The 13000-nt window shown below is 33.5% G+C and overlaps 1 protein-coding gene across 1 annotated transcript; it reads right to left on the reverse strand.

The window, feature by feature from the left end:
- Nucleotides 1–6231: 6231 nt before the first annotated feature.
- LSP1 (Eukaryotic initiation factor 4E protein) lies at nucleotides 6232–12186 on the reverse strand. Its single transcript, XM_016327891.3, has 5 exons — nucleotides 11732–12186; nucleotides 10797–10965; nucleotides 10461–10586; nucleotides 6661–6726; nucleotides 6232–6575 (listed from the first exon to the last, which is right to left on the reverse strand). Exons 1-5 carry the CDS (start codon nucleotides 11935–11937, stop codon nucleotides 6531–6533), a joined length of 612 nt encoding a protein of 203 aa, XP_016183377.1. The 5' UTR covers nucleotides 11938–12186; the 3' UTR covers nucleotides 6232–6530.
- Between the last annotated feature and the right edge of the window lie 814 nt (nucleotides 12187–13000).

A 13000-nucleotide genomic window follows, 5' to 3' on the forward strand; every position in this document is an offset into this window, starting at 1 on the left:
TCATACATAAACAAAGATTAATATCATTTTTTGTTTGTCTTTTCAAAAAATTCAGTGCAAATCAAGATATCTCAATTCTACCGGTTTTAATTGAATTCATCTCTATAATAAGAAATTAATTTAATTGAATAATCTTGAATCGTTTATATAGTTATTTTTATGGTCAATAAATATGACAGCTTTTCAAGACTAAGTTATTGATAAGGAGATATATGATGAATTACGAAAAAAATTTTCAGGTACACAATTTTTATATTCTCCTATTTTGTTTATTAATTATTCTTATAGTTTGATATTTAAAAATGAAAAAAATAAGCATTCTCATTTCTTTAGTTTTTTTACTATTTATAGAGAAATGAAAGCCTATTCAGGTTCAAATCCATATTTTGACATACCACTTAAAAAAATGAAGACAAATATGAAAATTCATAACATTTAAGTAAAATTATCTTTTGTAAATAATTAACATGTATTTTGATTTATATATACTATTTTTAAATCAAGATAAATTTTTTCTTATCTCTTTATTGTGTGTTTTTATAATTTAATATTTTAAAAAAAATTTATAGTAATTTTATGATAAAAAAAATATGATATAAATAAGATCACGTCAATATTAAAATAATATAAAAATATTTATTTAATAAATTTAAAGAGTGAATAATATATTAACAAAAAAATTAATTAATTTTAAAAGAAAAATAGAAAAACGACTAAATAGACCCGATAATACCTATTAAACCACTAGTAATAATAATAATAATTACTATATATTTTTTTTAAAAAAAAATATATTTTTATATATTATTCCGTAGAGACGACAAGAAAACATTAATAAAACGATATAATCCTTTAACCTTATTTATATGGAAGATTTTTTGCCGTACTTGTGTGACCTTATTTTTTATATTTTAAACCAAAGGATAAAGGTACTTATTAAATGACAGCTTAACGTAACCAAACCAAATGCAACCAAACTTCAAGTTGAAGAATTGCTAATTGTTTTTAACTACTTTGATACGGTCGCGTCTAAAATGTTCCACCAGTGATAACGGAGATCAAATGTTCTACCTGATACCTAGGAAAAACACATTTTTTGTGGGTATGAATTTACAAAAAGGACCAAGTATGGTGAACAAATGTTAATATTCTATTCTATTATTATGTAAATACATGTTTGCTTTTTTGTGTATACGTAATTATCTAGTATATTAGTATTCTACTCTATTATTTAGTTTACCATTTTATTGTAAAATAAGGAGCACAGACTTTTATATGTTTTAATATTTAGGAAGGCTGATGTGCCTCGAAATCGAGTCTAGCCCACCCAATTTATCTTCAACCTACAATAAAAAAATGGATGAGTAATTAAATTTTTATTTATTTTGAAAAAAGATTATTGTAATTCTTTCAAAAAAAATTGAGTTTATGATTTGTACGTGACAATCAAGCAACTTTACATACCTCAAATCTAACACATTGAGGTTGAATGGTATTTTACTAGACAAAAGATCATATTAAGAGATATCACCACAATTTAATATCACCACAAAATTTGTTAGTTCAAATGAAAAATGGGTAAATATTTTAATTAAGGCTTTAAAAGATTTGGAAATAAGTTACTTATATAGTATATATTTTTTGGTAATTGAAAAGTAACAAACGAACAAGAAGAAAGAAAAGAATGAAACGGCTTAAGAAGTGGGATAGTCCCCCTGAATACTACTCTCAAACTCCTTTTAATGTAGTGGGAACTCCACTTGATGAGTTTGATTCCTCATTGCCGTCTTTACCATAATGTCCTTCACTTTGTTTGTATGTCTCATGATCAACTGGAGATCAACACACCAATTCTAAGATATGATATCACGAATTTTCAGCATTAAAGGATCAATAAAATCAGAACTAACTTGGGAATTATTGACAAAAGTAAAGGCCTCTACACAATTTATCTCACAAATAACATCTCTTTGGCCAAGTTCCAGGTTAAAAGATATCCTCTCTAAATAGCAAATAACTCTTTTTGCAGAATATTATTACTCTCAGTTATTCCTAAACAGTCTCATTGCCAACTTCCATTCCAATCTCTATTAACAGAGGCAAAACCAATACGATCACCAGTACCAGAATAACTAGCATCGTAAGTAATCTTAAATGCACCCACCGAAGAAGAATCCAAGAGCTTCTAATGGTAGAGGGGATAAAAACTCGTTGCAACTTAAAAATATTCCGAAACTCCTTTTTCTAAAGACAAAGCCATACGAGTTACCTTATTCAAGGGCCAAGACTTGTGTAGATGAAAGATCTCATTATTCATGGAATGCCAAATCCACCAGAGATCAGAAAAGAATCTAAAAGAATGCTCTTTGCTATGAAGCAAGAATCATTGTAACAAATCCAGAGGTTGACCAGAAATCTCCAAAACTTGCTAAACTAGCTAAGCTTTTGAGCAATCCCGAATGCAATGAACAACTGATTTCAGGCCAGAAAAGCATTTTGGACAACTATCTATGGGTGAAATGTCCCTCCTGAAATGAAACGCAGCAGTGGGCAAAGCCTCCCTAAGACAAAGTCAAGTCAAGAATTTGTGTTTTTTGGAACAAGCTGATGCCAAAGCCAAAGCCAAAGCCAATTTCCTTGGTCCTCCTAACCAAACATTTTCTTATTGAGCCACGAGTAACCACTGCGAGAGTCAGCAACCTTTGACGCCACACCAGCCCAAAACCATCCTACCACTGAACCTGCTTGCACATCTAGATTATAATAAAGAATGTTGTCTTGCAAAAACTAATTAAGAGGGAAATATATATTCTCAAGGTGACACTGTCCAAATGACCAAAGGTCTAAGATCCATAGATTTGAATTAGAAATGTGAGCATAATCCATCTCAAGACAAAGCTTCCCCTCTCTTCTCCATTTCAAAAATCAAAAGTTCTGGTTCAAATCCCCAATGTACCAAATAAAACCTTCCTTCAAGATATCCCAAGTTCTACAGATGCTCTTCCAAACATAAGATCTCCTGTCTTGATACCGACTGAACCCATCATCCTGAAAGGAATGGTATTTATCCGTCAACACCTGAACCCATAACTTGTTTGGCTGATGAAAAAATTGTCAAACTAGCTTTTCAAGAAGAGTAACATTAGCACAAAATGAATCTCTAATCCTCAAAATCCCAAACTTCTTAGGAGTGACCAATACTTTTCAACTAATCAGATTCATGCCTCTACCATCAGCTTGACCCAGATATATGATTATGAATTTGAATGTTCTAAAGTGTAAAAAATTAGTAAAGTAATAAAATAAATGGTTAACCACCAATACTTTCCAACTAATCAGATTCATGCCTCTACTATCAGCTTGATCTATATACTCAAGCTCGAGAGGGAGTGTAAAAGCTCAAAATGTAGCTAGTAGCCTGGTAGTTAATAGTTAATAACTTAGCATTTAAAATAATAGTTGAGAAGCTTAACATTTATGACAATAGTTAATAAATGTCTCTATATATCCAATTTTGGTTTCTCACGGTATTCCCTAGTTCGACGAGTTAAAGACTAATCCGTCGTAGATCAAAGCTTTATTTAAGACTGGCCAATGAACTGCTGCATACACAAGGTAAAATTTGAACCCTCAACACTTGTTTAAGCGAACTAGTGAACTAACCACTAGACCAACTAACTTATTTCTATATATCTCTTGAATGAGATGATCCCTTTTTGAATGAGATGAAAGCAATAAATTCTTTCTCCTATTTTCTCTACATTATTAGTTGCCTAAATATATTTAAACGAGTCCATGATTATTCACACCTGAGGGGTAGGGGTGTTCATGGTTCAGTTTTTTCATAAACTGAACTGAAACAGCACTAAACCATTTTAAATGGTTTAGAAACTGAACCAAGCTACTTTGTCAAATAAGAAACTGGTTTTAAACCAGTTTACAATACAGTGTACTAGTTTAAACCAGTTCATAAAAATAAAATCAGTTTTAATAGAAAAAACCAGTTTAAACTAGTTTATAGGCTAAAACTAGTTTTAACTTTTAACATATATAAAATTAGTTTTTACATTTTCTCTCTTCCCCTCTCTCTCTCTCCTTCTCTCCCTCTCTCTCTCTCTCTCCTTCCCCTCTTCCTCTCTCTCTTCTTCTCTTCCTCTCTCCCCTTCCTTTCTCTCTCTCCCTCCTCTCTCTCCCCCTTCCCTTCTTTCTCCCCTCCCCTCTCTTTGTCTTTCTCTCTCCCCCTCCTCTTTCCCTCTTTCTCTCTCTCTCTCTCTCTCTCTATCCCTTTCTCTCATTCTCTCTCTCCCCTATCCCTCTTCCTCTCTCTCTCTCTCTCTCTCTTTCTTTCCCTCTCTCTCTCTCTTAACATATATAAAATTAGATTTTACATTCTCTTTCTTACCCTCTCTCTCTCTTCCTCCCTCTCTCTCTCCTTCTCCCCCCTCTCTTTCCTTCTCTCCTCTCTCTTTCTCTCTCTCTCCCTCTCTTTCCTTCTCTCCCTTTCTCTCTCTCCTTCCCCTCTCACTCTTCCTCTTCTCTCTCTCTCTCTCTCCCTCTTTCTCCCCTTCCCCTCTCTTTGTCTTCCTCTCTCTCTCTCTTTGTCCCTTTTCCTTTTCTCTCTCTCCCCCTCTCTCTTCTTATCTTCCTCTCTCTTCCCCTCTTCTCTCTCTCTCCTGCGCCTCTTTCTCCCCCTCCCCTTTCTTTCTCTCTCCATTTTCTCCCTCTGTCCCTTTCTCTCACTCTCTCCCATATCCCTCTTCCTCTCTATCTCTCTCTCCCTTTCTCTTCCTCTCTATCTCTCTCTCCCTTTCTCTCCTTCCCTCTTCCCCTCCTCTCTCTCTCCCTCTCTCTTTCTCTCTGTCTCTCTCACTTTCTCTCCCTCTCTATCTTCCTCTCTCTCTCTCTTGCGCTCTTTCTCCCCCTCCTTTCTCTCTCTTTCTCTCTCTCCTCCTCCTCTCTCTCTCTCTCTTTTTTATCTCTCCTTCTTCCATCTTTTTTTCTCTTTTCTCTCTCCCTCTTTCATCTCTTTTTTGTTTTGGAGAAAAGAGGGAGAGAGAGAAGAGGGATATAGAGTGAGAGAAGGTTGAGAGAGAAAGAAAAAAGAGAGAAAAGAAGGGAAGAAAGAGAAGAAAGAGAGAGAGGAGGGAGAAAGAAGGGAATGGGGAGAGAGAAATAGGAGAGAGAAAGAGAAAAAAGGAAAAAAAGAGAGAGAAAGAAGAAGAGAGAAGGGGGGAGAGGAGAGGGGAGAAAGAAACAAAAAGGGAGAGAGAGAGAGAGAGAGAGAGAGAGAGAGAGAGAAAGAGAGAGAGAGAGAGAGAGAGAGAGAGAGAGAAGGGGGAAGGAAAGGGGAGCGAGGGAGAGGGGAGAAAAAGGAAAGAGAGGGAGAGAGCGAGAGGAAATGGAGAGAGAGAGAGAGAGAGAGAAGGAGAGAGCGAGAAAAAGGAGGGAGAGAGAGGAAGAGAGAAGGAAGGAGAGAAAGAAAGAGAGAGGAAAGAAGGGAGAGAGAGGAGAGGGAGAAAGAGGAGGAAAGAGAGAGAGAGAGAGGAAGAGAGACGAAAAGGGAGAGAGAGAGAGAGAGAGAGAGAAAAGAAAGAGAAAGAAAAAAGGGAAAAGAGAAAGGAGAGAGGAGGGGAGAAAGAGGAGAGAGAGAGGAAGGGGAGAGATAGAGTGAAGGGAGAAAGAGAAAAAAAGTATGTAAAAACTAATTTTAGAATTTAAATAAAACCAGTTTTAATTTGATTTAAAACTAATCTGAACCATAAAAACTAATTTTTAATAAATTAATTTTTATAAAAACTATGGTTTTAATTCAATTTTTTATTTAAAAAAATTAATTTATTTAAAATAGTTTTAATTCAATTTCAATTCAGTAAAACCAGTTTTTTTTGCAAGGTGATATAAAGAACTAAGACAAGGATCTTTGCACAAAAAAAAAAAGAACTTAGTCGAGGATAAGTTGCGTTCATAAAGAGACGCATTTTTAAAAACAAATGTACTACACATTTGTACTACATTCTGAAAACTTTGAACGTAGAAACAAGATCCATACTCAGATAATCCCTAAATTAACCAAACAGTACCCAAGCGAGCCACAGGGTGGTGGCAATAGCCAGAAGGATTTGGGATCAAAGAGGTGGCTCCAAACAGCACAACTAACTACTCCGGTTTTTCTCCCAAGAATACATAATTGCGCAACTAATCATTATATATAAGCAACATAACTCAAGCTCATTGGAAACTGCAATTTGGCATACTCAAAATTTCAAGCTTCTAAAGTGTGTCCCAATAAAATTAAAAAAAAAAATAGAAAACTACAAATGAATTCTAGTAGGAATTTTAACATAGCAATCAAAAAGTAAAATTATAATATAGTATTACACCCAAAAGAGTGGGGAACATGTCGTACGGTAATGCATCAACCCAAAAATGTGGTGTGGATTTTGGTATACAGTGCACATGGTTAAAAGATCAAATATCATAACAGCCTAGCAGCACATGCACATGCGCATGAAAAGGCCCCAAAACTGCTCTTATACACTGTACCGACTCTTTGATGATCGGGTTCTAGAATCATCCTGCAACAATTAGATTTTAGAATATCAATGATATCTGTGAAATAAGCAAATAAGTAATCATCTAATTTGATGTTAAGGAATTTACATGGAAGTTATATATTATCTTGTCAGTAACATCAATGATCTCCTTCCACTTCCTTCCAATGCCCATCTACAAAAAAGCGTTACAAAACACAAAGCCTCATATTAAGATGTTTGCAAAGGAAATACAATGACGGGTTACTCAATTGAAAGAAAAGAAGTAAAAAAAACACATTTAAGTTTCTTCTTTAATTGAAGGAAAATAAGAGAGAAAATAGAAGGGGGGGGGGGGGGGGGACTCCATTGATAGAGAAAAGACATCAAGCTTCTATGCATTTCAATAGAGAACGATATATCAAATACTCCAGTTAGTTTTGCATGCAGTTAATACCAGTGTTAATGGAGGTCATAGTGATATGTGGTATGTCTAAGAATGCAGAAAAACAGCATCACATGGTTGAATCTGTTGCCAACACCCTGCTGGTCTGTTCTGTATGACACTGCATTTTCAAGTGCTCATCATCCCATCAGACTTGGAAGCAGCTTGAGCTCCAACAGTTTTATCCACCCCCCTTTGCTACGCAATTTACCTTCCATTTCTTCCTTCTAAGATTTCTCTTGTTATATTTTCTTTAAGTAGAATTGGGAGATCCCTACTTTCTTTGTTTCATTGTCCTATGGACCATGCCGTTCATTTATCAATGAAATTACACTATCTTTGGGTAAAAAACAAGTAATGGTAATGTGTACACCATTGTAATAGATTTAACTATTTCTTTGGTATATCCGAATATTCTTTCATGACAATATTATAAGAATAATGTTATATTTACTTATTGAAAAATGAATAACGTTATGTTTGTCAATAGTTAAAAAAGGGGTTTAAAAAGCTTCCACAATATTAAGACAGGAGCAGCAACTTACGAGAAGTGATAAACTCAACTCCGAGAAAGGTATGCCAAATTAGACTCAATGATAACAAGTCATGTGAACTTGTTTGTACTGTGCTGGTGGCAAGTAAAAGAATTTCCCCAAGTAAAGATGCCGACATTTCAAAAAAAAGCGAGGTTAGTGGGTAGAGCCCCCCCCCCCCCCTTCTCTCTCTCTCTCTCTTACTTTAGTGATATATTTAAAGAGGAAAAGGGCTTGTGAGTAAATCCCCTCCCAAAGGTATGTGACACTCTGGGCATTGTCCTTCTTGACTCTTAGCATATAGTGTCTAAATCAAATATCATATCTTTCGTATCAACACTATTTTCTTTCTGAAATTTTCTTAAAATACTAAGATAAACATTATTTCCACCACTTCTTGAATCTCGCATCAATGAGATGGTTTTGAGAATTGTCAAAAATTGCGGGGGATATACACTAAGGTCTTCCACCATAAAGAGGAATTATTTCTGTGTCATACTTCTTAGAATTCACAATAACCATGCTCACTTTCTTTTAATTGTCTAACTTGCATAACCGATCCCAAACCCGGATAAAGGGAAAGGGTTGTGTTAAGCAATCGATAGCAAACATAAAACTTCGTAGAATCTCTATGACATTGACCAAATACAATATTGCGCAAAAATTAGGTCATTCCCCAAAAGCAAAGTACTATATGGCTCGAGTACAGTGTCAAAAGAGGATGCTCGCTACATCGATATCCGGATGTAGTGCAAAATGTACAATTCTCACATTTTTTTAATCAAACGAGGGTAAATAAACTAGTTCACAAAGGTAAAGGAAGAGGCAAAGGTAAAGATAGAGGCAACCGAAAATTGCAGTTTGAGACATAGAATGTAGTTACAATTACAGGAAAATCTGCCATAGCAAGAAGAAAGATTAACATAATGTGCTTGCAAGGAAAAAAGTGGGAAAGGGCGAAGGTGAGCATGGGCATAAGTTTAATGTGATAAAAGTGACCAAACACACATGGACAAAAAAAGGAATGAGGATACAAGAGAGAAATTTTAAGTGTAGAATCGCGTTTTAGGTGGTTTGAACATGTGGGGAAAAAGTCGTCGGAACATTTGGTTAGGAAGGTGAATTAGAAGGTAAACAAGTAGCAAAAGGTAAATGAAGACCTAAAAAAAACATACACGAGGTGGTTGGAAAAAAATCTATGTCTAAACGGTCTTACTGTAAACATAATATATGATAGGACACAATGACGTCTCTTGATCCATGTAGCTAATCCCAACTAGTGGGACAAGGCTTTGTTGTTGCTTTTGGTAATTGTTAAACTTATATTGGCAATTGGTACTTACCTCTGTTCTAGTTCAATTTTAAAATATGAAATAAGAAATATTAAAATGTAGAATAACCTTAAAAAATTGTGAGATATTATTGCTAAGCATGTGTTTGAGATATAACAAATTTTTAATTAAAAATTTTAATTAAACAAAATAATAGAAATGACATCTGCAAGTTGAACCACATAAATCAATATTTAGTTTGTGTTTGAATAAAATATTTGAGATTTATTTGATATAATTTCTTGAAGGGGTGCCTTGAGGCATCAGTTCAGTTAACTCTATGTGACCTCATGATGACGAGTTCAAACTATAGATTTAGTCACTAATACATGCATTAAGTTAGGCTAAACATATACTATTTGCCGCAGAATGCGGGATGCTTTGCACCTGACTTCCTTGTTTCTAATTTCTTATGATTTTTGGGAATCACTAATAAAAATTTTTGGATCAGACACTACTAATATTAAAATAGACACATCACAACATGACACTATGAAACCAGAACATACTGAGTAATTTACACGTTTCTTCCGTCCCTAATTTTCAAGAATATAAAAAACACATTTTCAACACTTTGTAATAGTATATTTTGGAGTAAACTATCATTTAACTACAATTTTAATTTCTAATAAAATAACCCTTCAAACAAAAGAAATGACATTTTGACCCTCCAAAGATGATCTATTGATAAAATGTACCAAATACAGTAATACATACTTGAAAAAGAGATCCAATTTCGACATGATTTTTTGCAAATCTATTTAGAAAAATGAAATATTTTGAATCTCCAAACTTGGTAATTGTATGTGAATTTGTTTTGGCAAATTTTTCCCCTAAATGGCAAGAGAAAATCAGGAAAACAATTGAAAAAAGAGTCTAAAGATCGAATTTTTTCGAGTTCTCGTTTGTACATTCTAAATAACTTTCAAATTTTCCAAGAAAAAATTGGATCAAATGCATGAGCTGTTTACCACTAAAAATAAATCATGTATTTTATCAAATTGATATCATTTTTGGAAAGCCAAAATATCATTTGTTTTTCCGAGGATCATTTTGTCAAAAATTGCAACTTTGGGAGCCAAACTAGTAGTTTACTCGCATATTGTGCCTTTCCCTCTGATTTCATTGTGCACTGCATCATCAATCATGGATACTTACTATTGACTAAATCATGTTTTTTTCAATTTGGAACAAATTTTTTCTCCTCCATTTCACTTTGTTAAATAAAATAAAATAAAATATTTTATCATGCCATAATTAACCATTGTATTCAACATTTACTGGCTACGGGCACAATGGGTAATTCCGTAATTATTTAATTATATTTAATAACATCAAAATTTGGGCCTAAACACGGAAACAGCAACTCTGTTGCTACTTTTAACTTTTTCCTCAATAACGTCCTTTTCCACAGATGCAAAAGCAAATACTTTTTCACCTGAGTGCTACCCATACAATATGCCATCATCCACTTGTAAGCAATCGCTCATTTGAAGATAGGAAGAGAAAGTAACACACCAAACATGCACTTGCATATACTACAAGACAAAATCCTAGACAATACAATATAACAAAGCAGCGGATAAAGACAGATTTATAATTTGCAAGATAAATAACAAACCTGAGCTGCCTCGTTTGCTGCGGTCTTTGTCCATAGCGAAAGTTTGTCCTGCCTCTGGCGCACACTTGCAACCACACCGCATATGTCCTCAGCATCGTCAAATTGCTCCCCAATCAAAGCCATCATCTAATCAATAAGGGATGGTAAATATTCAGTACATTTAGCAATTAAGAACCAGCATTTCATCCATAATCTTTACAAGAGTTCTGCTATTCAACAAGAAAAATTTAGTACTTAGAACAATTAGAAACAACATCATTTCTCATATTCTTTATGTACAAAATCCAGAAGAACTCCAACATTTCGAGAAAAGAAAGAAAGGAATCAAGAAATTACAGTTTCAAGCCACATGTTATCAAGATTAGCCTTCCTGTTGCTTGTGACAGTCCACTTGCCTCCCTTAGCACACTCAGGATCTTCCCATTTCGGCTCAATCCCAGTCTTGAACAAGTGGAAGTCTGCATTTCCAGGCAATTTGCTGGGCTTGAATACCTGATCATACAAACTGCAACAAAATTTCATGAAAAATGTTCTCCAAAATCCTATGATGATTGGATTCAGATACAAAAATGTCAACAGAAGGATATGCATAATGTGTTTACTTGTTTCTTCTTCTGAAACTTAAATTTAAACTAGGATAAAAAATTTTGAAAAAAATTAAAAACCTTGGAAATATAACCTGGAGTATCTTTAAAGTTACCTATAAAAAAAGTGCAGCCATGAACACAAAAAATAAACAAATACATGATTTAATACAAAATATGCATTGAAAGTGTGTTAAACAACATATGTAATTATTTTTTGGTGTCCACAATTCATGTATTTATATACAAATATATTCGATGACTTAATTTTAATGGACATATAGAAATTTTTGACAAAATATCCACCGCTCAACATGGCCTTTGGATACTGTCTCTCTAAATCTCAGAGACAGCAACAAAAACTTGGGCTACCTATTTTATGCAGTTTCAAACGCAACCCTAGTGTTTTGAATAATATGCGCTTCTTAGCCTAAAATCTTAACACAAGAGCCAAAACTAAAAAATAAATAATAAATAAATAGAAGAAAAATACCCAGAATTTTACATGTCCTCTGAATGAATGAAAACCCTCTAAGGATTCTCTCTCCTAAGATCCATGAAAATCAGAACTTTTTTTTTATTTTCTCCAAATCACATCTACGATAACTTCAAAAATCAAGATCGAGCGAACTTCAATTCAACTTCAAACTAAATTAAAAATAAATTTAAAAAGAGTGGAAAACGCACCACCAGAACTCTTCGACAGTATCGAAAGTGTAAACCTCGCGGAGAGAGGTACCCCAAGCAGCGCCTTGCTTCGGCTTCGATTGGTTGTCGAACCAGAACGTCCACTTCCTCTCGAGCTTGTGTTTCGATCCAGCCTCCGGCGCCGGCGAAGGCACGGTTGCTGCTGAGGACGATTCAACTACTGCTCCTGCTGTTTCGGTTGCCATCGCTCTCTCTCTCTCTCTCTCCGAAGGTCGTGTTCTCTTTCTTCCTCTCTCCTTCTATCTCCAGCCTCCAAGAAGGATAAGGACTGAGGAACTGAGAAAGATGAAGGAGGAAGAGAAGACGATGAGGGTTTGTTGTAGGTTTTTTTTTTCGGTCTTGATTCTTTAGGGTGTTTTTTTCTTCTAGTCTGGGTTTTGAGGCTCTGTTGTAGGTTATGCTTTTGCTTTAAATGGGTTTTGGGCTTCTTTATTATGTCTGGCTAGTATGTAAGCATGGTTAGGTATTTTATTTAAAGGGGAATTCTATGATGTTAGAAAGAAAGATTCTTTTACATGTTAATGTTTGTGTTGTCAAAGAGTAATGTGACAAGTGTTTAGAAAGAGAGTAATTGAAGAGATAAGATTTGACATGTTGTAAGTAAAATGTAGTGTATTTTATCTTATGTAATATGTAAATGATGTATTGATTAAATAGGCTAATTATATTTATGTTAATTAATTATTAAAGATAATATTGGATTTTGTATGATTTTTTTATTTTTGGACTTTTTGAATTTATTCTCTCTCTCCAAAAATATTAACTTTACACACAAAAATTTATTAATATTTATTTATTTTAATATATTCTTTTTTTTTTATGACTTAGATATATTCAGTTTCACAAATATAAAAATGTATTTACATATTTTAACCAACAAAAAACATATAACTTTACGTATTTACATATATTTAAATTAACGATAATATTTATATATATTTAATTTAAATATTATATCAATATATCTGTCAATATTACTCTGGGTACATATAAATATTTATAAAAAAATATTATTCAAACACTACATATTCTTGACATCTTATAAAAATAGTTTGTTATTAATTGTTTATATATTTAAATTTTTTTAATTAATAAAACAAAAAAAATATATTTAATTGTTTAAAAAATATTGATGTCAAAATAGCATTTATAATACTGCCATTTTTATGGTGTAGAAAGAAAGAATATATATTTTAGGAGAGTTATTTTTTTTTAAGAATAAAAATTGTAATAAAAAATTTTACTTTT

Source organism: Arachis ipaensis, chromosome B2 (assembly GCF_059453495.1).
Source record: "Arachis ipaensis isolate K30076 ecotype BB chromosome B2, ASM5945349v1, whole genome shotgun sequence".
NCBI lineage: Eukaryota > Viridiplantae > Streptophyta > Magnoliopsida > Fabales > Fabaceae > Arachis > Arachis ipaensis.